Source organism: Trachurus japonicus, chromosome 2 (genome assembly GCF_045865225.1).
Source record: "Trachurus japonicus isolate A0001 chromosome 2, Traja_1.0".
NCBI lineage: Eukaryota > Metazoa > Chordata > Actinopteri > Carangiformes > Carangidae > Trachurus > Trachurus japonicus.
The window spans coordinates 12,053,434-12,075,322 of record NC_140908.1 but is presented as its reverse complement, the minus strand read 5'-3'; the positions used below and the strand labels follow the sequence as shown (position 1 = coordinate 12,075,322).

At 38.8% G+C, this 21,889-nt stretch overlaps 2 protein-coding genes across 2 annotated transcripts; one reads left to right on the top strand and one right to left on the bottom strand.

Annotated features, from left to right (window-relative positions):
- Window positions 1-506: 506 nt before the first annotated feature.
- Window positions 507-9,614, bottom strand: LOC146990923 (eIF5-mimic protein 2-A). Its single transcript, XM_085801415.1, has 12 exons — window positions 9,532-9,614; window positions 7,900-7,973; window positions 7,588-7,764; window positions 7,406-7,500; window positions 7,244-7,309; window positions 5,834-5,969; window positions 5,630-5,739; window positions 4,741-4,911; window positions 4,307-4,453; window positions 3,611-3,749; window positions 2,552-2,674; window positions 507-1,277 (listed from the first exon to the last, which is right to left on the bottom strand). The coding sequence occupies exons 2-12, from the start codon at window positions 7,961-7,963 to the stop codon at window positions 1,246-1,248; spliced, it is 1,260 nt and encodes a 419-aa protein (XP_085657541.1). The 5' UTR covers window positions 7,964-7,973; window positions 9,532-9,614; the 3' UTR covers window positions 507-1,245.
- Window positions 9,615-11,907: 2,293 nt separating this feature from the next.
- wdr12 (WD repeat domain 12) lies at window positions 11,908-21,018 on the top strand. The gene is made up of 12 exons (XM_085801403.1): window positions 11,908-12,064; window positions 12,271-12,365; window positions 12,670-12,764; window positions 12,870-12,976; window positions 13,794-13,909; window positions 14,382-14,536; window positions 15,341-15,472; window positions 16,152-16,292; window positions 16,956-17,061; window positions 17,171-17,303; window positions 20,331-20,403; window positions 20,517-21,018. The coding sequence occupies exons 1-12, from the start codon at window positions 12,024-12,026 to the stop codon at window positions 20,592-20,594; spliced, it is 1,272 nt and encodes a 423-aa protein (XP_085657529.1). The 5' UTR covers window positions 11,908-12,023; the 3' UTR covers window positions 20,595-21,018.
- The last annotated feature ends 871 nt before the right edge of the window (window positions 21,019-21,889 follow it).

Genomic DNA, 21,889 nt, shown 5'->3' with positions numbered 1-21,889 from the left:
CCAGTTAACTGTATGGAAGTAAAAGTAATGCAAGAAAAAGAGTAAAATGTGATTTAAAGTCCAAAATAAAGCCAAAAATGTGTTTAAACCTGAACTTAGTATGATTTTGACTTCATTCATGATTAACAATTGCCTTTATGAGACTTTTATTTTGTTATATCACTCATTTCTTTATTTCCTGGCTGAAGTGACTTCCTACAAATATTTAATATATTTCAATTTTAAATTAAATAAGTTTCTGTTTCCCCACACATCTTCAGATTAATGTGGGAAAACTATTTCAAATGCAAGAACTATCTAAATTAAAGAGTTTCATTTCTTTTGTGACAAAGATTTGATGGAAAATCTGACGTGACACTGACAAAACACTTCAATAATCTAATAGAAACCGAAAGCTCCCGTTATTATGCACTCTATTCTGAACAACTTTACTGTTTAATTTCAAGCCTTGAGTCCCAATTGAATCCATGTAGCCACTCTGCCATAAAGGACAAAAACAACACAGATCCATTTCAATAATCTTTATTTCATAAAAAAGTCAATCGGTTTATATCAGATTAAAGAAAGTAGAAACCAATAATAATCAGTTAGCTGGCGAGGCATCTTACAGGGGTGCGTGTCTTCTGACGGACTGACCAGAGCGACCTCGACACGCGGTACAGGTTTACCCAAAAGGCAAGAAAGAAGGTTTAAGACCGAACAGGAGCCAAAACGTGAGCTGGGCAAAAAAAAAAAAAATCGAATAAAAAATAAACAAAGGGGAGGAAAAATAATATAGAAGAAAAGGAAACTTTGGCTGAATTACATCAACGTTTTTGTCAGCCCCGAAGTCGCATGGCAAAAAGGCAAACTTGAATTTTAACCAAATTCTGGTTCAGATTCATACGAGCAGCGGCGTTCAAGATCACATGGAATGTTTAGTGTCCAGATTACAGAAGAGGGGTTCACGACAAGGAGATAAAGATCAGATCGGGTGGGAGGGTCCGGAGCGTTCTGCTTCCACCGTAAAGTCGCGACACCAAACATTACGAGTAAGGACTGAGCCCTTTTGTTTTGCTTATTAAATAACGTTTAAATGTTTAAGTGTGTGTACGCGTCTGTGTTTGGGGATAAAGAAGTAACAGGAGGTAGAAGAGAAAGAAGGAAAAACACATTCTACTGCTCCTGCTGCTACTTGTAAAAAAAAAAGAAAAAAAAAAAGAAAGAAAAAAAAAAAGGAAAAAGCTCATCTGGCGATGGAGGTGTTTAGTCTGCTTCCTCCTCGTCCGACTCGGACTCTGCAGAGACAAGAGAGAGAGAAAACTGTCAGATTCATTTCAACTCAACTAAATCACATACAAAGTGAATAACCTGCAGCAGAAAACTGTATTTACTGATTTTATATGTCAAACTTGAGCTTTAGGAAATTATTTTTTGTGGCTTTTTACCCCAAAACTGATTCTAATACATTAAAAATAACTCATCACAAATGAGCTGCAACCGTCTCACACTTATTTTTATCTACCGTCAGAAACTGGCAACTGTGAGAATAAACTGCTGGAATATTCACACGAATTAAATCTTCTACAATAGAAACTATATGTGGGTTTTTAGATTTTCAAATTTGAGCCTTTGTGGCATTTTATCTAAAAACTGATCAAGACAAATGACCAAATTCAACAGTAATGACAGATATCACTGACATCTGGTTCAGAGTTTTCATTTTCTAAAATAAGTAAAGCTGATTTCATCACATGTGAATGAGCTCAATTCAATTCATCTGACACTCATTTAACTGTAAGAAAATTATGGAAAATGTGTGAAAAGTGATTATTTTTTGCAGTTTATTCAATCACATTAAATAAATAATCCATGAATGACTGTATATTTTGGGTTTTTTCGCTTTGTGTTTGTCAAAATAACACCATTTTAATGAGTCCGTGTCTGATTGATGAGGATTTATGACAATTATCTGGCGTTGAGTTTCTATTTGAATAATAATAACTGCCTTATTTCCTTATATCACCTGTTCTCCAGCTCCGACACGCCTGAGCAGCAGGAGAAATCATTAACCTGCTCTGACAAGTCAAACTATGAGCTGGAGGTAGGTGTGCGTGCACTGCAAAAACTCAAAATCTTACCAAGAATATTTGTCTTATTTCTAGTCAAAATGTCATTTCTAGTCGAAACTAATCTCATTCTACTTAAAATAATACTCGTCACATTAAAAAGTAGCTTGTTTTTAGACACTTTTTACTTCTTTCAAGCAGATTTTCACTTGAAATAAGTAGAAAAATCTGATAGTGGAGCAAGATTTTCTTTCTTATTACAAGCACAAAAAACTTGCTTTCACTGGCAGATTTTTCTACTTATTTCAAGTGAAAATTTGTTTGAAACAAGTGAAAATGATCTAAAAACAAGTTGATTTTTAGGTGATGAGTCTTATTTTAAGTGAAAAGAGATTAGTTTTGACTAGAAATTAGACATTTTGACAAGAAATAAGACAAATATTCTTGGAAAGATTTTGAGTTTTTGCAGTGTGTAAGTAAGTTGTGTTGTTTTTTTTTTTTACCTTCCTCTGCGTTCTTCAGCCACTCGACAAACTTTTTCATCTGCTCCAGGAACACGCTCTTCCCCTTGGCGACGTGGGCTTCGGTGTACCACTTCAGTATGGCCTCTTCACTCAGAACGTCCGCTGTGGGGAGGGGGGAAGAAGAAGAGGAGTCAGCGCCGTGCAGGACGAGCAGCACGCGTCATCGCTGAAACAAAACAAAATAATGTGCCTGTGCAATGCGTTTGTATTGGATCTTTTAAAAAAACAGAAAGTGAACTGATGCTTGGTGGGGAGTGCTGCTCTTGTTACTAAATGGTTTTAAAGTTTGGTGCGGACCAATCAGAAGCTGCAGCCGGGTATAATAAAAATGGCGGAGAGCGACACCAAGCATTAGAGGTACAACAAAAGTTAACCAAAGGTCAAGGAAATGTTGGAAAAATGACCTCGGGCTTCTCAGCGTTAAAAGTGAACGGACTTTTCATAAACCTAAAACAAAACGAGACAGACTGTCAGTGGGGAGGGTCCACATCAGGGCACTCGGCATTAGGGATGTCACGATTATAGATTTTCTTGGTACGATTATTGTCTGAAAAATAATCACGGTATTGCGATTATCACGATTATAATGCATTAATTACACTATTAATGTGCAGAATCAAATATAGTCAAAATATAATTACATTACTAATTATTTACACAAAATATTTTAAGTATCTATTAAAATATAACCAATTATTAATCCTCCAGGGGAAGTGTTTGAAATATTCAAGTCATTGATCGTCATCTATACCAAATGTTTGAGTTTATTTGAATCTTTTTTTAAATACAAATGACACTCTAGCATTTAAACTCCTACCAATTCAATGTTACGTTAGGTAAATGAACCAGTATCTGTGCATTTACCTTTACTTTGGCGCAAATCTGCCGATACGGTTCAGACATTATCTTTTTTTGGAAAAGTGACGGTATTTAGGAATCTTTACGATAAATTAATTGTGCCGTTTAATACCACGATTAATTGTGAAAACAAGTAATTGTGACATCCCTACTCGGCATCGATGCGGCGGCCACACCAACCTTTGTAGAGGAGCACCACGATCTTCTGGAAGGCCTTCATGAAGTGGATGTTGTCGTAGCAGTACTCCTGGATCTTCAGCAGCAGGCTGAGCTCGGACAGGCCCTGGGAGGTGAAGGATTTCAGCAGAGGGCTGTATTGCTGGAGGAAAGAGAGAGAGAGAGAGAGATATAAATTGAGATTGTAGTTATAGCAACAAGGAGCTGAATGTTCCTCTGCTGTGGGTTTGGCAGAGAGAGAACGTCTCATAAAGACGACAAACTGGGCTCAAACAGGAAGACGTGTTTGTTCAAGCATCAGCGCTGATCTCATCCATCTGTCAAAACCGTCTCCATTTAAGGTCCAACTTGTTTGTAATTGCATTTAATTCTAAGATTCCTGTTGCATTTAAAGGGATAGTTCAACATTTTTTGCAAATTATCCCATTGCTATTATCCGTATAGTCATAGGGTTACTACTATTATTGGTGCATGTTGTTTTGAGATCAGCGGGGCAGAGAACGGTACAGGTCCCCTTTCCCTCATCCAACTCATCAAATACACAATCCAACAACTCCAAAACTCTCTGGTGGACAAGTTGTGACCTGCACATTCACCACGCTATGAAATAATCTCCTGCTACGACTATAGGGATTATCACAATTGGCGAATTTGCCAAAATGTTGAGCTACCCCTTTTAAAATTTAAACCTCATCATACCTTCAAGTGTTTGATGGCTTGTTCGGTCACCAGCTCTTCCTTTTTGTTCCATTCCACGCAGCTCATCACACTGGTCCAGATGATGCCGATCATGGCCTGCTCAGACAGGTTGGCCTTTTTCATTTCCTCCCGGGTGAAGGCGATAATCTGCAGGGACACGGGACATAAAACGCTGCTCGATTAGTTTCCTATTAGGTGCTTAAAAAGTCCCAGACTCATCGGGAGCTTGTTCAACTTCTCACCTCCACCGACAAAAAGAAGTGTTGAAAATGAGGTTGAGAGCAATAATGACTCTATATAATCTGCAGCAGCTCAGTCGGTGTTCAGGAAACCTAAACTTTAATAACTTTAATTTGTACTGGGTTACCCTGGACACAGAATAACTGTGTGACTGCCTCTATTAACATGAAAAAAGGAAACCTAAACCTTCTCACCTCCTTCTGAGGGTCTCCACGGGACATCATCTCCTGTAGCTCCTTCTGCAGCTCCTTGCGGGCACCAATGGATTGCTGGTTTCGGGCGAAGTCGGACAACTCCTTCAGCCCGGCGTCGGTGAAGTACTTAGAAAAATGCTCGCAGCTCCGTTTGTTGGCAGGAAAGAGTTCCTGTGGAGACGGAAGAGACGTTGGCCATTCGTTCACATACAGATCAGATCCAAAAACAGTGTAGTGTTGTCACGATACCGTTTTTCGATACTTTTCGGTACTTTTCCAAATAAAAAGAGAATACAAAAAATGTCATTATTGGCTTTATTTTAATAGAAAATCTTAGAACTATAACATATGCATCAGTAAATAATCAGTAAATCAGTAAATCAGTAAACAGTTACTGATGCTGCAGGATTAAATGTCCATCTATATTAATCTGAACTCTTCCTAAATTAAAACATTAGTGGTCTGTTGAATATGAATGAATATCAACTTGTTTTCTTTGCATTATTTGAGGTATGAACACACTGCATCTTTTTTTGTTATTTTGACCAGTTGTAATTTTTGGGAGAAATTGTTATCAGTAGTTTATAGAATGAAACATAAACGTTAATTTTACTCAAACACACAACTATTGTTTCCCATACGTAGACCAAATTGATTCTGCTCGATTCTGCTTGCTTCATTTGTGACTCGCTCACTCGCTCGCCTCGGCTCAAATTACAATGCGGCACTTCACGTGGCGACGCAAAATGAAAGTACCGGTCCCATCTAAGCGCAGTATGGTACCGTTTTAAATGCGTCAGTTCCCCCGGTACCACTCTAGTACCGGTATACCGAACAACCCTAAAACAGTGTGTGATGCTGCTGCTGCTGCTGGATCACAGTCACTCACCATCAGCCTGTTGTCCATGCCGACTTTGCGCAGCATGCCAGCAACAGAGTTGATGTCCTTCTCATTGATCCATGATTTGAACAGCTTGACGGCGAAGGCTGCAGATACTCCTGAACACAGACAGGGAGTTATCTTTGGTTACAGGAGAACAGAAACCTTCCATTTCTGTCGCTTAGAGACCAAACGTCGTGTCCCCTCCCTCACCCTCTTTGACGAGGTTCTCGTTGAAGAGGCTGTTCAGGATGGAGGCTGATATGTTGCCGTTGGCCAGCAGGATACCGGTCAGCATGGCCAGTTTGTTGCGCTCAGACTCGGTGAACCCTTTTAGAAACAGCAGCAACTACGGAAACACAACAACAACACAAACACAGGTTTATTTAGTGTGCAGGTTAGAGTTGTATCTAGGGATGTCACGATTATACATTTTCTTGGTACGGTTATTGTCAGAGAAATAATAACGGTGTTACGATTATCACGATCATTATGCACTAATTAATTTCACAACACTATGAATGTGTAAAATCAAATATAGTCAAAATATAACTATATTACTCATTGTTTACACAAGATATTTCAAGTATCTATTAATATATGACCAATTCTTAACCCCGAGGGGAAATGTTTGAAATATTTAGGTCATGAATTGTCATCTATACCAAATGTTTGCATTTATTCTAATCGTTTTTTGGTTTGTTTTGCTTTTTTTTTTTTTATTAAAAATGACAAGCTAACATTTAAATTCCTACCAATTCAATGTTACCTTGGATAAATGGACCAGTATCTGTGTATTTACCTTTATTTTTGCGCACATCTGCCAATAAGGTTCCAACATTAAATTTTTGTGAAAGTAACAGTATTTAGGACTCTTTACGATTAAATAATTGTGGCGTTTAATACCACGATTAATTGTGAAAACAAGTAATCATGACATCCCTAGATGTACCTGTACTGGAAATGCCTGATACAGCCTGAAAATGACAACATAGGTATCGGCGAGTAATGGAGTTATATATTAATAACACACTGGTATCGGTACTCAACATCGGCCACAACCCAACTAAAAGGAGGGAAAAAAATTATATCAGAACATCTCTGGTGCAAGTTACAGTTTAATCCTGAAACTTTGATTTGACCGTAGACAAATTTAAACGGTTTATACCTCTGAAGGTGTGGTCATATTTCACTGTTTTACAACATGTTATCAGCTCCCTCACTGTCCCACAGGATAACGATCACTTAGATTAGGTTGATAATGATAAACTACATCAGCTGCAAACATGTCAATCCATGTTAACTGAGGTTTATTCTTTACGATTTAGAAATTATAACCAACAGTCATTTTTTAGGAGGTTGTTTTGTGATTTGTTGATGTCACATTGCAGCAATAAATTCACAGTCGGCACCTGCGTAATCATTGTGAAACCGTCAACAACAGAGTAGTTTGTGCTGCGGTTAGAGTAGCGTAATTGTACGTTGAGGTGGCAGATGCAGAGACACACACCCCCTCTGTAAGAAACACGTCCAACCAGAACGACAAGTTATGATCCAACCTCAGAAATAACACACCCGAGGACTCGACAGACACCTGTTCCTGTTAAAAACAGAAAGACTCACCTTCTTGATCTCCTCTTCGAAACCCTTCTCCAGGTACTTGTAACGCCTGATCAGCTTGTTAAAAACCTATTTTGGCGAGAGGAGGAAGAAAACATGTCCCGTCACGATCTTTGACAGTAAAAGAGACAGAGCTCCGATTGGACGAACAGAAGCTGTACTTACCTGAGCATATGCTTGCATTGTCTCCAGGTCTTCTTGTGCCGTGAAGAGGCAGAACTCGGTGCGGGTCATGTCGTCAGACAGAGTCCCACCTGGGGCTGTGGGGCCACATAAGAAACCCATCAAATTCCTGCCTGCATCACATGTATCAGTGAAAGTGTGCACATGTGAATATTATAACTCACCCAGCATCCCACCGGCCACCAGGATGTCAAAGAGTGTTTCTGCATACCGGCGGTAGTCAAGCTTGGCGCCAGAGGCATCAAGGAACTTCGCAACCGCTTCCAAATCAGTGCCAGTTTGATTCAAGCCTTGTACGATACTTTCTTGAAACTGAGTAGGGTCAAATCTCTCCTTTTCATCTGTTGGGAGAAAAAAAAAAAAAACACAAACAAGTGTTTGAGTTCAGGACAAACCAGTACAGACACAGCGTGAGATCTGCATACAGTTAAATGTACAAAAAGCGGAAACAAAAAGCAACGGCGACGAGCACTGACCTCTTTTCCTCGTTTTGAAACGCTGGCCGGTTAGCGTTGGCTTTTGCTGCTTTTGATTATTCATAAAAGACACCCTGAAAAAGGATAAAAACAGACGGTTAATGTTTACTCAACCCCTCGCAGATCACAAGTTAACACACGAGCAGGCGGGCACACGGTGTTCCCTGAAATTGTGTCTTTTATTTGGGCGTAACTTGGGTTGGATCCACGTCAATGTCATGAGCTGAGGGAGTGAAAAATGCCAACAAGATGCAACATCACACTGGGTGAAATAATCTTACACAACAGCAATAAATATGTTTATTCACATTATGATAGTTCTACTTAGTTCCTATTGTTTGATAATTGATCAAACAGATCAGTTGATTGGCCTGCGAATGTTAGAAAATGAGTTAACACAATATAACAAGTTATATAAAAAACAGTTGCTGATTAATAGGCTGCTGGGGTTTTTCTGAAGCCAAAAAAAAAGAAATAAATAAAACCTTTTATTGTTCAGGTTTGAGTGATTATACTGTAGTTATCGCCAAGCAAACAGGCCAAGTTTAAACAGACCTCATTTTGCAATTATACAGAATTAGTGCAGAGTTAACCAAATTCAAATTTAAGACCTCAAGCCTTATAAAACCTGAAAAAATGCAATTAAAATTGTTTACAAGTGTGATACTGATCAAAGAATCATGCTTATGTCTGAGGGGTGAGCTTATGTAAAAGCCTGCAATTTGACACAATAAAGTTCATATATTTTATTAACATCACAGCAAGAGAAAGTCATTTAAAAAAAAGAAGAAAATTAAAGCTTTACAACCTTTTAAAGGTGATTAAAACATACGATTTAACACAGTAAATTGACTGTAGTGTCACGTTGAATATATCTAATCTGATGTCCTTTCATTTATTACAAGTGACAAGTTACAGAAAATAGTTCCTCTAGTTTCCAATAAAAAATCAAAGGAAGACAAAACAAACAAAAGACAATGCCAATAGATACAATGGACCTGGGTGTCTAATTAGCCAGATTATATGTATTTAAACTTAAACCAGCTTTAACAGCTGTGTCCCTGAAGCAAAAACATTTCATGAAGCGTTAATATGTTTTAAGATTAGATGGTGGATTAGATCTGATGGGGGAGATATCACTCTTTCCAGCCGGCTAATTACAGGTTAGCATGATGAGCTAACTCCGGGCCTCACCATGCGCCGAGCCTCGGCTGCTTGGTTAGCCGGGGCCCACTAGCCACTAGCCGGGGTTAGCGAGCCGTCTCGATTAATTAACCACTCGTGTTTACGCTATAAAACCCTCCACGGAGAGACAATGCGTCCTTAAAGGCAACACGCCGTCGAAATGTCACTTTAAATTTCGGGTTTATATCAGAAACAATGTGCGTGTATTGAGCTATAAGGAGGCTAATGCTAATGCTAATGCTAATGCTAACGCTAACGCTAGCTCACCGAACCGGAGGAAACCGAAATTCGTCCTCCAGCGGCCCATGATGGCAGCAGTAAAAAAAAAAAAGAAAATTATACATATATATCATTTACGGCTCCTAATGTGGGGGTTTTAGTGTCTTTACGTGACAGCTGAGGTGCGTGGGGGATAGAGAGAAAGTGGGAAAATGCAGAGATACTCACCGAAATTAATGCAGATAAAAAACGGTTGTGAACCAGGGGGAATGAAACCAAGTGTCGAGACTGTCAGCGGCCCAAACAAAAAGACCTTCCCGTCAGGACCTGCGTACGCTCCGCCCGCTGCGCATGCGCGATTTGAAGGGGATTTCCATCCAGCAAAGAATAAAATAATAAATAAATAGATAAGAAATAAATAAACTATAATCTATTCTATTCTTTTTTTCTTTTTTGAAAAAGATTAGGCTACATGTAGCCTACTCAATTGTTTTCGGCATTTTCCCATCTGCAGGTTAGTAGGTAATTTACTGCATCAAACACTTCTTTTATTTATTTCATGTATTAATTTTTATACTCTCTATAGGCTCTGGTACTCAGCCTTTATAGAAAATATTCAGATTTCCTATGCAGGAGGTGTGATTTTTCTTTCACTGTGATTTGATTTGCACATATGGACAGAAATGAGTATGTCATTGTATTTGTTCTTCATGTTTACATGTTTAATAAATAAAGTAAAACAAACAAACAAAAATTGACTGCACCAAACAGATGTTAAACTGGACTAATAGGCCTACAGATAGCCTTCATACAGATTCTGGTCACATCACATGAGGTAAGCATACACAGTTACAGACACATTCAAAGATATTTAGGGAAAACATTAAGGCAGTATCTCAATCTCGTGAATTTATTTGACAACCGAGCTAATTAGCCCTGCTTTATTTCATAATGTGAAGGCCGAGGCTCCTGGGGGCCACAGCCATGGACTGGACACACTCTTCTTGTGGGAGACTCAGCTTCATAGCTCTGGCTAAAGGTGCTATCCCTCCATCTAGTGGTCAAACTGGAGAACGTCAAATGAATGAGAGAATAAAGAAATAAAACACAACCAACAGTATTATTCACAAAGACTGCAATTATTCCAGTCACCACTCTTTGCCATGTTCATTCAGAGCATGGAACCAACAGGTGTCACCTTGACCTTGAGATACTTTTGAATCCAGGACTAATGAATGTGATATTAACTTCAATCCAGTATTGGATAGAATTTCTACTCTAGGGATGTGATAAATTATAAATATCATTAGGGAGAGAATAAGCTATAAGATGGTCAACTTTGGGGCTACGACCATTTTATAGCATATATGGCTATAAAATGACCATATATACGACCATATATATATATAATGATAATGTATAAAAAATGGAAATATATAGTGGAAATGCACATTTTATAAACTGTATTTCTGTCTAAGAGATATGGTAAAAAAGGATATGTACTCCATCTGTGAACCTTGTTAATTATAGTCTAGTTTCCAAATACAAACAAGGACATTAGACATACCAAACACATATAAACAACGAAAACAAATTCTTTATAATCATGTTTCTCATGGGGCGTTGCCAGGCCTGCAGGTTTACAGGGGCACAAACCCCCAACAAGACAACGTTCACGTTGGACTTGGCGGATCAGTTTGCAGCCTTTTTTAATATTGAAACAACATTGATTTTTTAAATAAAGATAAATCAATGGAATTTAAAAAATGTTGAAATTTCAACCATTGAACAAGTTGGTTGGTTGGTTGGAGTTGGTTTCAAACCTCCAACCTCTGAGTCCTCAGACAGGAGCATTTTCCACCAGACCACCAGGCAGCTGTATTTTTTTTCTTTCCTCTTTATTTAAGTGTTCAAAGTGTACAAAAAGTGTCAAACACTGACACATAACACAAATGTCTAATTTCTAGTCAAAACTAATCTCTTTCCACTTAAAATAAGACTCATCACCTAAAAATTAACTTGTTTTTAGATCATTTTCACTTGTTTAACAAGTTTTCACTTGATATTAGAAGTCTGCAGTGAAGCATGTTTTTTTGTGCTTGTAATAAGGAAGAAAATTTGTTCCACTATCAGATTTGTTCTACTTATTCAAGTGAAAATATGCTTGAAAGGAGTAAAAGTGTCTAAAAACAAGCTACTTTTAATGATGTGTCTTATTTTTGTGAATTGAGATTTGTTTGACTAGAAATTAGATTTTGACTAGAAATAAGACAAATATTCTTGTAAGATACTTTTTTTTTGCAGTGTAATGCTGCACAGCATCAAAACAATTCCTAAATAAAAAATTATAATACATACCTAGTCTAAGAAAAAAAAAACTGGAAAAGTTAGGGGGAGGGGCCCACTTTAGTATTCTTTAAGGGGGGCCAGAATTCCTAGCAACGGCCCTGGAGAGAATTGAATTCAATTACCAGGCAGCTGTACAAATCAGTTTTCGGGCAGGACCCCTGTAATCTGGTCAGGCATTACTAGAGGAGCACCGACTCACTGCTGGAGCGTCGATCGATCTGATCTGTGTTCGATTGTCGCGCCTTGCTCCGTTACCACATGGCGTAACTGCGCTATAAGCAGCAGCAGCAGCAGTGGTGCTACACAGCCGGGTAAAGTCGTACCTGACCTGACGTTATTACACAAGAGAAAAACACACACAACTTACAACAATGGCGCAGTTACAGGCGAGGTTCTTCACCGAGAACAAAAGGTGAGTTTTGAGCTTTAAACTTTAAAGGAACAGTTTAAAGAGGAGAGACGTCAGCAGCAGGAGGGGTTAGCATGCTGGCTAGCTCGCTGTAACTAACAGTAAACACTGTGCTTTCTTACCAACACGTGTATTGTTAATGTGGCTCATAACTCTGTGTTTTTACTAATTTGGACTTAAAATTAAATATGTTCTTCGTATCTGTGTAGGTATGTTGTAGATGATGTCCCATTCTCCATCCCTGCTGCATCTGAAGTGCAGGACCTCAGCAATATCATCAACAAACTACTGCAGGCTAAAGATGGTAAAGTATTTTTTTGTTTAAACTTTATTTAAAACAGCACCACAACCCCACAGTTGTATTACTTTTACTACCTTGTAGTTCTCCAGCTGTGTTCTTACTTTGTGCATCCTTTTCTGTAGAAACATTGAACACATGACACTGTAGTTTTCCTACTCCAGGACAGTGTTTGAACATTTGTGTAATTTTATGTTATTTAGATTTAGATTTCTGCTGTTCAAGTATTTTTTTAAATAAATATTTGCTATAAAGTCCATTGGATCGCACTCATCTCAGTGTATATTTTTTATATTTCTTGTCTCCACAGCATCCCACAGTAAAGTGGACTTTGACTTCCTGGTCAGGGGTCAGTTCCTGCGGTCGTCGCTGTCCTTCCATATGGACACAGAGGGAATATCAACAGTACGTCTTTTTTAGCTTGTCTTTTAACACAAACTTGCAAAAGGAAACAAGACAACTGAAGTGTGTATGTATGTGTGTGTGTGTGTGTGTGTCTGCGTGTTTCAGGAAGATGTGGTTGAGATCGAGTATGTGGAGCGAATCACAGCCCCAGAGCCCGAGGAGTGTATGATGCACGATGACTGGATCAGCTGCGTCGATGCAGATTCTGAGTGGTAAGATGTCGATCTATGGCTATTGTTATTATGATCGAACTGTGGCGCACAGGGCCGGCCCTAGGATTTTGGTGGCCCCCTAAACAAGATTTTTGTTTGTGGCCCTGCACTCTAAGCACAAACACCAAATCACTGGTTAAAACTGAATACAGACGTGTTTATGCCCTCTGAGGTTTGAGGCCATTTTCTCAACTTTTACATATTTTCTTAAATTGATCTTTTTAAGATACTTGCAGATGTAACAATACTCAAGTGTTTTATGTCTAAATATTAGAACCTCCGCTGTAAGCACACTGAGGCCAGTTTGTCCTCGAACACTGTATAAAGAAATAATTTAGGCCAAATGCTGGAAATTTGAGGTCTGCTTTTTGAAAAAAATTCAAATCCCTTGTGAAAACACTCCTTCAGTCATGAGAATGAACTGTTTTGGTGCTTGAAATAGGATATGAATACAGTAATAGATACGTGTAGAAAACAAGTCTAAAATGAAATTTTGTAAGATTGCTTTTGAGCACAAATGTTGTCATTCTGCCGTTCTATTTTCACCAAATGTCTCAAATGTGAGATAAAAGAAGCTGAATATTGACTTCACATTACATATAAAGCTCATAGCGTGCACATGCAGACCTCAGGATGTTTAAATGACTTGAATGAACCCCGGTACCTTTCTGATCATGTGGCCCCCCACCTAACGGCTGTGGCCCTAAACAACCGCATAGAGTGTTTATGCCAGGGGGCCGGCCCTGGTGGCGCAGTTTTAGTTTCATTCTGAATGTAAGTTTTAATACCTTTGTCGTGGTCTTGTGCTTTTGTGCAGGATCCTAACAGGATCATATGACAAGACAGCCAGGATCTGGTCTGTGGAGGGAAAGGCTGTGATGACGGTGGCGGGTCACACAGATGTAGTCAAAGACGTCGCCTGGGTTAAAAGAGGTGAGTAGGACAAAATCGTAAACCGTCACTTTGTTATCAGTGATCACAGCCTTTCTACAGGGTTCCTATGCAAGTATGGAAAGTATGGAAAAGTATGGAATTTGATTTTATACATTTCCAGGTCTGTAAAAGTATGGAAAATGGAAACAATTGTATGGAAATATATGTATTTTATTTATCTTATCTTGGTTTGGTCTTATCTGAAGTTATTTGGGTTAATTATTTTGTATGTGCTATTGTACCTAGCTACAATCTCCTGGAAATTATTTGGTTGCATAATGGCATACCCATTCAGAATAATGAAAAGAAATGATAAATTGCATGCTTTTTTTTATATTATGCATGTCTATTTATTTAAAAATCACGAATTATTTGATTTTTTTTACCGAGAAGTCTGGAAAAAGTATGGAATTTGGAAATTTCAAATGTGTAGGAACCCTGTTTCTGAGTTCTGTGGCTGTTGTCTCTCCAGAGGGTCTGACCTCTCTGCTCCTCACGGCCTCTCTGGACCAAACCGTCCTGATGTGGGAGTGGAACTCGGAGAGGAACAAGGTGAAAGCCAGACACTGCTGTCGAGGACACACGGGGAGCGTGGACACGGTCGCCACGGACCCCACCGGCTCCAAGGTAAAAGTCTGAACGGATAGAAAACCAACAGCCCAATTTGCCCAAATGCAGGTCTCAGTTCATGTGTGCAGGGCGGCAGGGCCGGCCGCTGGCATAAACCCTCTATGCGGTTGTTTAAGGCCACAGCCGTTAGGTGGGGGGCCACATGATCAGAAAGGTACCGAGGTTCATCAAGTCATTTAAACATCCTGAGGTCTGCACGTGCAGCTATGAGCTTTATATGTAATTTGAAGTCAATATTCAGCTTCTTTTATCTCACATTTGAGACATTTGGTGAAAATAGAACGGCAGAATGACAACATTTGTGCTCAAAAAGCAATCTTACAAAATGTCATTTTAGACTTGTTTTCTACACTTATCTATTACTGTATTCATATCCTATTTCAAGCACCAAAACAGTTCATTCTCATGACTGAAGGAGTGTTTTCACAAGGGATTTGAATTTCTTTCAAAAAGCAGACCTCAAATTTCCAGCATTTGGCCTAAATTATTTCTTTCTACAGTGTTCTAGGACAAACTGGCCTCAGTGTGCTTACAGCGGAGGTTCTAATATTTAGACATAAAACACTTGAGTATTGTTACATCTGCAAGTATCTTAAAAAGATACATTTAAGAAAATATGTAAAAGTCGAGAAAATGGCCTCAAACCTCAGAGGGCATAAACACGTCTGTATTCAGTTTTAACCAGTGATTTGGTGTTTGCGCTTAGAGTGCAGGGCCACAAACAAAAATCTTGTTTAGGGGGCCACCAAAATCCTAGGGCCGGCCCTGCATGTGTGTGACGACTCTGTTTCTCCGTCTCAGTTCTGCAGCGGCTCCTGGGACAAGATGTTGAAAATCTGGTCGGCCGTGCCCACGGACGAGGCGGACGAGGTGGAGGAAGCTGCTGACAGGCCCAGGAAGAAACAGAAGACCCAGCAGCTGGGCCTGACCAGGGTGAGTGCACAGCGTTAAAGGTCCATAGTGTAAATACATCCTAACTGTATTGGAGAGAAGGTTTTGAGCCTCTCTTGTGATTGGTCGACTGTTAAGTAACAAAAAACATAGCAGATTCCCTGTAAATTCTGAAGTTGATGGCAGTGACTGCTTTAGTGACATCATAAAGTTACATTAGTCTATACGGCTTGTTTTAAGACTCAGTGTTTGAACACAGTTTGTGTGTGTGTGTTTTTTTTTTTTGTTTTTTTTTTTTTAATACAACTTTATTGACAACAAGAGTATACACAGGACTGAATACAGTTAGATGAAATAAGTGTATACAACATTAATACACAACCAAACCATCATAAATACGCCAGGGGATGACAGCAAGACAGAAAAAACATAAACTTAAATAAATATTTTGTAAAGCTTACAAAGATCATACGTTTTAACAGCTTTTTTATTCTCACAATCACAGAGGGAGGAGATATATTGACCAACATATGCAGACAGTTCCAAGAAGTTTGGCTTCTTACCAGAAAAATTTGACTTATGTATATACAATTTGGATAAAATAATTAACAAGTTAATCATATAAAACTGAGAATTTAGTTTTTTATCATATTCAGTGTAGCCAAACAAAACATTTTAGTTTGTGTGTGTGTGTGTGTGTGTGTGTGTGTGTGTGTTTCAGACTCCCCTGATGACGCTGTCTGGACACAATGAGGCCGTGTCCTCTGTCCTCTGGTGCGACAGCGAGGAGGTCTGCAGTGCATCATGGGACCACACCATCCGCGTGTGGGATGTGGAGACTGGAGGAATGAAGACGACACTGGTGAGGCAGACTGTGACAAAACACAAAGACGGGTTCAACTCTGTTCAAATTATTATTATTATTATTATTTTTTTACCTGTACTCCCATCTCTGTCTGGTTCTTGTGAATGTGATATCTCAATACAATCCTGGGCTAATTTCTTCAAATTCAACTCAAACACTCACCTAAATTTGAGGATGAATTGATTCTGAATTGAATTTGGAGGCTAAAGATCCAAAGTCAAGATTATAAAGAGACAAACGATACAATTTTGGATACACATATTATGACACAAATTATCCAAATGTATGTAGTGATAAAAATTAAAATTAAAATGCCAGTTCAAGTGATTTTATTTTAAAATCTTTTATGAAGTCCACTTCACCGGCTGTTGGTTTATGCTAAGGTTGTATTTAAAACACATTTACAGCCACATGTAGAAGAGTAATCCTCCATAATTTGCTAACACACGTTTTGCACTTTGTGTCGGTGCATAGAGAACTAAAGAATCCACTAGTGGGACATAATATGAAGGCTTATATTTCAGATTTACACTGGAGTCATGGTGCACATCGCCCCCTTGTGGTCAAAATCAGTATTACAAAAGCAAATACTTGAAATAAAGTAGGGAAAAAAAGCAATTGACTTTCATCCAAGGCTGACATGTGTTGTCCTCTCTACAGACGGGCAGTAAAGTGTTCAACTGCATCTCCTACTCACCTCTGTGTCGACGACTGGCCTCGGGCAGCACAGACAGACACATCCGACTGTGGGACCCTCGCACCAAAGGTCCCACCACACACACACACACACACACACACACGTCTCTTTGTCTTATGCAGATATAAGTGAACTTAATAGATGATGTGTGGCTATAAATCCTCCCTCTCTCCTCCAGACGGGTCCCTGGTGCTGCTGTCTCTGACCTCCCACACCGGCTGGGTCACCGCCGTCAAGTGGGCGCCGTCACACGAGCACCAGCTGGTCTCCGGTTCCCTTGACAACCTTGTCAAACTGTGGGACACAAGAAGGTCTGTACAGCACAGATGGATATATATAATCTATCTATCTATCTATCTATCTATCTATCTATCTATCTATCTATCTATCTATCTATCTATCTATCTATCTATCTATCTATCTATCTATCTATCTATCTATCTATCTATCTATCTATCTATCTATCTATCTATCTATCTATCTATCTATCTATCTATCTCAGGGTTTCCGCGGGTCATTAAAAAGCATTAAAAGTCATTAAATAGATTTTGCTAAAATTAAGGCCTTAAATGGCATTAAATTCGATTCCCAGAAGGATTAAAAAATCTATCTATCTATCTATCTATCTATCTATCTATCTATCTATCTATCTATCTATCTATCTATCTATCTATCTATCTATCTATCTATCTATCTATCTATCTATCTATCGCAATACTTTTTTACAGCAGGTATTTTCTATGATTTGCCTTCCTCAGACTCCAGTGCCCTAAATAAATGTTATTAAAGGGATAGTCCAGCATTTTTTGAAGTGGGGTTGTATGAGGTACATATCTATCTATCTATCTATCTATCTATCTATCTATCTATCTATCTATCTATCTATCTATCTATCTATCTATCTATCTATCTATCTATCTATCTATCTATCTATCTATCTATCTATCTATCTATCTAAGGGTTTCCACGGGTCATTAAAAAGCATTAAAAGTCATTAAATAGATTTTGCTAAAATTAAGGCCTTAAATGGCATTAAATTCGATTCCCAGAGGGATTAAAAAAGAAAAAAGTACTTTTGATCAGAAAATAATATTACCGATTTTTTCTTAGTATATAAACATTCATTTTGCACATAAAGTAATGGTGTGAAAACATGCGAAACCAAGTAATTGGGTGTGTGTATGTGTATATAGTTAAGTATACGTATACTATGCACACATATAGTATTTGCAGTCAGTGATGGGCATTAAAAATGTTTGAAAGGGCATTAAAAAGGGCATTAAAAAGTATTAAAGGGGACCTATTATGCTCCTTTTTGCACCAACTAAAATAGTTCCTGGGTGTCTTAAAGACATGTCTGTGACGTGCTTCGGTCAAAATACCCCAAAGATCAAACATCACAGCATTCTCAAAAACAGGGCTCTGCAAAACGGTTTGTTTCAGTGGCCCCTCCCTTTAAATGCAAATGAACCACTCCCTCAGCATTGCGTTACCATGACGATGTCTACTACTAGTACCTATACTGATTTGGCCAAAATGTAGTATGCAAACAAAAGCTAAATCTGCAGTAGGCAAATTGCCACATCTCCAGTCTGCATCTGACCAGTCTACATTGTGTAATGAAATGTGCCCATGACCTAGTCTCACCCTAACCAAAGATGGTATAGAGTAGTCTTTGCCATGTAGGCTACTGTAACCATGTAACATGTAATATAAAAATGCAAAAATAAATATATAAAATAAATTAAAAATATATGCGGTCAGTTCATTGTAAAACAGTTATTTATTGATGTAAATGTGGTGATTTGTGCAGACTACAGAGCTCCGCAGCACTGCTCCTCTCCTCCTCCTTCTCACAGCTTCACTTTTCATTCAAACTAATTCAACTGCCACAAGATTTCATCAATGAGACCAACATTCTGCTAAATAGACTAACCACACGGCGGTAAACGTCTAAAAAACCTGCGGGTATGTTTATTAGCGATGGTTTTCTCTACCGCGATGAGCACGGACGCCTGCCCGGCCAAGGACGCCTGCAGACGGGCTCTGCCTGTGTGAGGAGCCGCTGCAGCTCCAGAGCTCCGGTGCTCCGTCGGTCCAGCGTTACGCCGGTCCGGCGAACAACGTCGCCCCGGCGGTACGTCGCTCCTCACACAGGTACAGCTTCACTTACATGAAACGTCGGCGTAAACTTCTAAATAAAACTTAGTAAAGTGACGCTACAGCGCTAAAACATTCAGGGAAGAAGCAGGAAGTAGTCCGCTCCGCTCTCCGCTGTGACCCCAGCCACAACAGAGCAGCATGGGAGGAGGCGGGGCCGGTCTATGGGCTGGAGCAGAGACCTCGGCATGACCATGTAGGGGAGTCCGGCACGCCATGACGTAGACGCGAGCTCATGTAAAAAAAAACTCAGCGCAACCGAGTGTAACAGGTGTGCAGAGAAATCCCAATTATCTAGCAGGGTTTACCTCCAAATGCATTAACCTCAGGATATGACACTTCCACGGCCTCTAGAACCATTATCCAACATTTTAAACATGTAGAAAAGTCTGAAAAGCTGGAAAAGCATAATAGGTCCCCTTTAAGTTAGATTTGCTGGTACCTGCAGAAACCCTCTATCTATCTATCTATCTATCTATCTATCTATCTATCTATCTATCTATCTATCTATCTATCTATCTATCTATCTATCTATCTATCTATCTATCTATCTATCTATCTATCTATCTATCTATCTATCTATCTATCTCCTGCAATACTTTTTTACAGCAGGTATTTTCTATGATTCGCCTTCCTCAGACTCTAGTGCCCTAAATAAATGTTATTAAAGGCATAGTTCATCTTTTTTTGAAGTGGGGTTGTATGAGGTACAAATGGCCATTAAGTATAATATCTGCAGTAGAAAGGTCTCTGCAGTACACTATATTGTGAATGAGGGACAATTAATCAGCGTATTTTTGCCGCCTACGAGAAGTCCCATCTCAAAGTAATAAACCCAGTTCAAGAGTACAATTTAAAGTAAAAATTTTAATATATTTATAAATTTACTCTTTAGACAGAACAGCTACTTACTTGGCTAAAGAGAAAATAAGCCGGTTCATTATCAGCAGTTACAGTGTCAAACATCACTTATACAGGACGTCCTGTTCATTCCACACATCGGTCTGACTGCCCATGTCTGGAATGAACTTCCTGTCTTTGTCAAAATAAAACACCGTCTGTTGATCAGACTAAGCAGAAACAGCTTCGACACACCGTATTTTGGTGAATGTTTGTGCTTCTTGTTATTAAAATGTTTGTCAAAGGCGTCCAGTGAATGTTGCCGTGTTGTCTTCCAGCTGTAAAGCTCCGCTGTACGACGTGGCGGCCCACGAGGACAAAGTGTTTTGCGTGGACTGGACAGAAAGCGGGGTGAGACACGTCGGCCGACTCACAGTAACTCCACACAAACACTCGATAAAGCAAAATCACCGTCTGACTTCTTCTTCCTGTCTCTGTGGTCTGTGTCTATTTTCTATTTTCAGCTGATGTTGAGTGGAGGGGCAGATAACAAGCTGTACACCTACAGATACTCGGCCTGTCGGACAGATGTGGGGGCGTAGACCAGGATTCACATGGACTGCAGAGACACACACACACACATCAGTGATAATTCGATTATGAATTTTGTACTGTACAAAGTTTATTTGCTATATTCTTTCCTGTCCTGGTTGTTTCACCCCCCTTCAGTTTTTATGCGTATTTTCCAATGGCTTGTCTTTTTTTTTTTCCTGTAACCAAAAACAATATATAAATTCATTTTGTCTCCTAAAATGTCTCTTGAACTTGTTTTCATAAGGAACAACTGTGCACCTGCTGCTTATTCATGCTAAAATAATTAAATCCCGTGGAAACAGTGCAGCATCTGCGTAAATGATGACACAGTCCTGTAAATGTGGACCTGACAATGGAAAAGATGTGACCCAGTATTAGTCATGGTATATAGCATCTGAAAATAAGACATGATGTACCATGATATGTTCATTTAATTTTTTTAAATGTCACATTCTGCATCTACAAAATGAAAAGCATATTGTTTAATATAGATTGATCTAATGTCTATCCAATACAGACAGATAACCAGTTCATTAATTACTTAAATAATAAAATATTGATAATAATTTCCATTAATTTAATGTTTTGATAATATAACACGCTAATCTAACCTGTTTAACATTTCATAATTGGTTTACCTGAGCAACTTCCTCATGTTTAAGGAGGAAAAGGAAAAAAAACCGTCTTGTGAATAGAATAACTGTCGACTTGTTTCCTCCTCAAACAGGTTTGACCAGAGATCCGATGAAACGAAGAGCGCTCACTCTGCATGGTCATGTCAGACTACGGTGTCCCTGAGACACAAACATCATTTAATTTCATGCAACGACATTTCTATAGCTGCAAATTGGAGGGGGGGGGGGAGTTTACTTAAATTCAAACAAACATCATTTCATTTCATGGACACATTTCTTTAACATGAAACAATTAAAGTACAGACCAGTTATACTTCAATTCAAAATAAGAAAATGAAATACGCTAATAAATAATATGAATAAATGTTAACTACATATGTCATAGTTATATGTTATAATAAAGCTATATAAGGTTTGGATGGTGTGCTGCTTTCTGTATCAGCAATGCCAGACTTTAATTCGAGTAGCCCATCTTTTTTTTTTTTTTTTTCAACAGGTTCAGTTACATAGTATCATGACAGGCAGAAGAAGACAAAGGATAAGTACATTTTATGTTAGGCAAAAAAACCTCTATTCAAAAACGTGGAAACAGAGAGAATAGTGCTATGGTCTTTATGGCTTTCTTATTTTCAGATTGACTAATTAGGTTGATGTATTGTTTGATTTCG

Excerpts from the sequence above, each read along its gene's own strand:
- LOC146990923 (XM_085801415.1), bottom strand. The coding sequence starts at position 7,963 with ATGAATAATCAAAAGCAGCAAAAGCCAACGCTAACCGGCCAGCGTTTC. Across the intron at positions 3,750-4,306 it reads AAGCCATCAAACACTTGAAG|CAATACAGCCCTCTGCTGAA; the intron begins GTATGATGAGGT and ends TCTTTCCTCCAG. Across the intron at positions 1,278-2,551 it reads GCTGAAGAACGCAGAGGAAG|AGTCCGAGTCGGACGAGGAG; the intron begins GTAAAAAAAAAA and ends TTGTCTCTGCAG.
- wdr12 (XM_085801403.1), top strand. The coding sequence starts at position 12,024 with ATGGCGCAGTTACAGGCGAGGTTCTTCACCGAGAACAAAAG. Across the intron at positions 12,765-12,869 it reads ACACAGAGGGAATATCAACA|GAAGATGTGGTTGAGATCGA; the intron begins GTACGTCTTTTT and ends TGCGTGTTTCAG. Across the intron at positions 17,304-20,330 it reads AAACTGTGGGACACAAGAAG|CTGTAAAGCTCCGCTGTACG; the intron begins GTCTGTACAGCA and ends GTTGTCTTCCAG.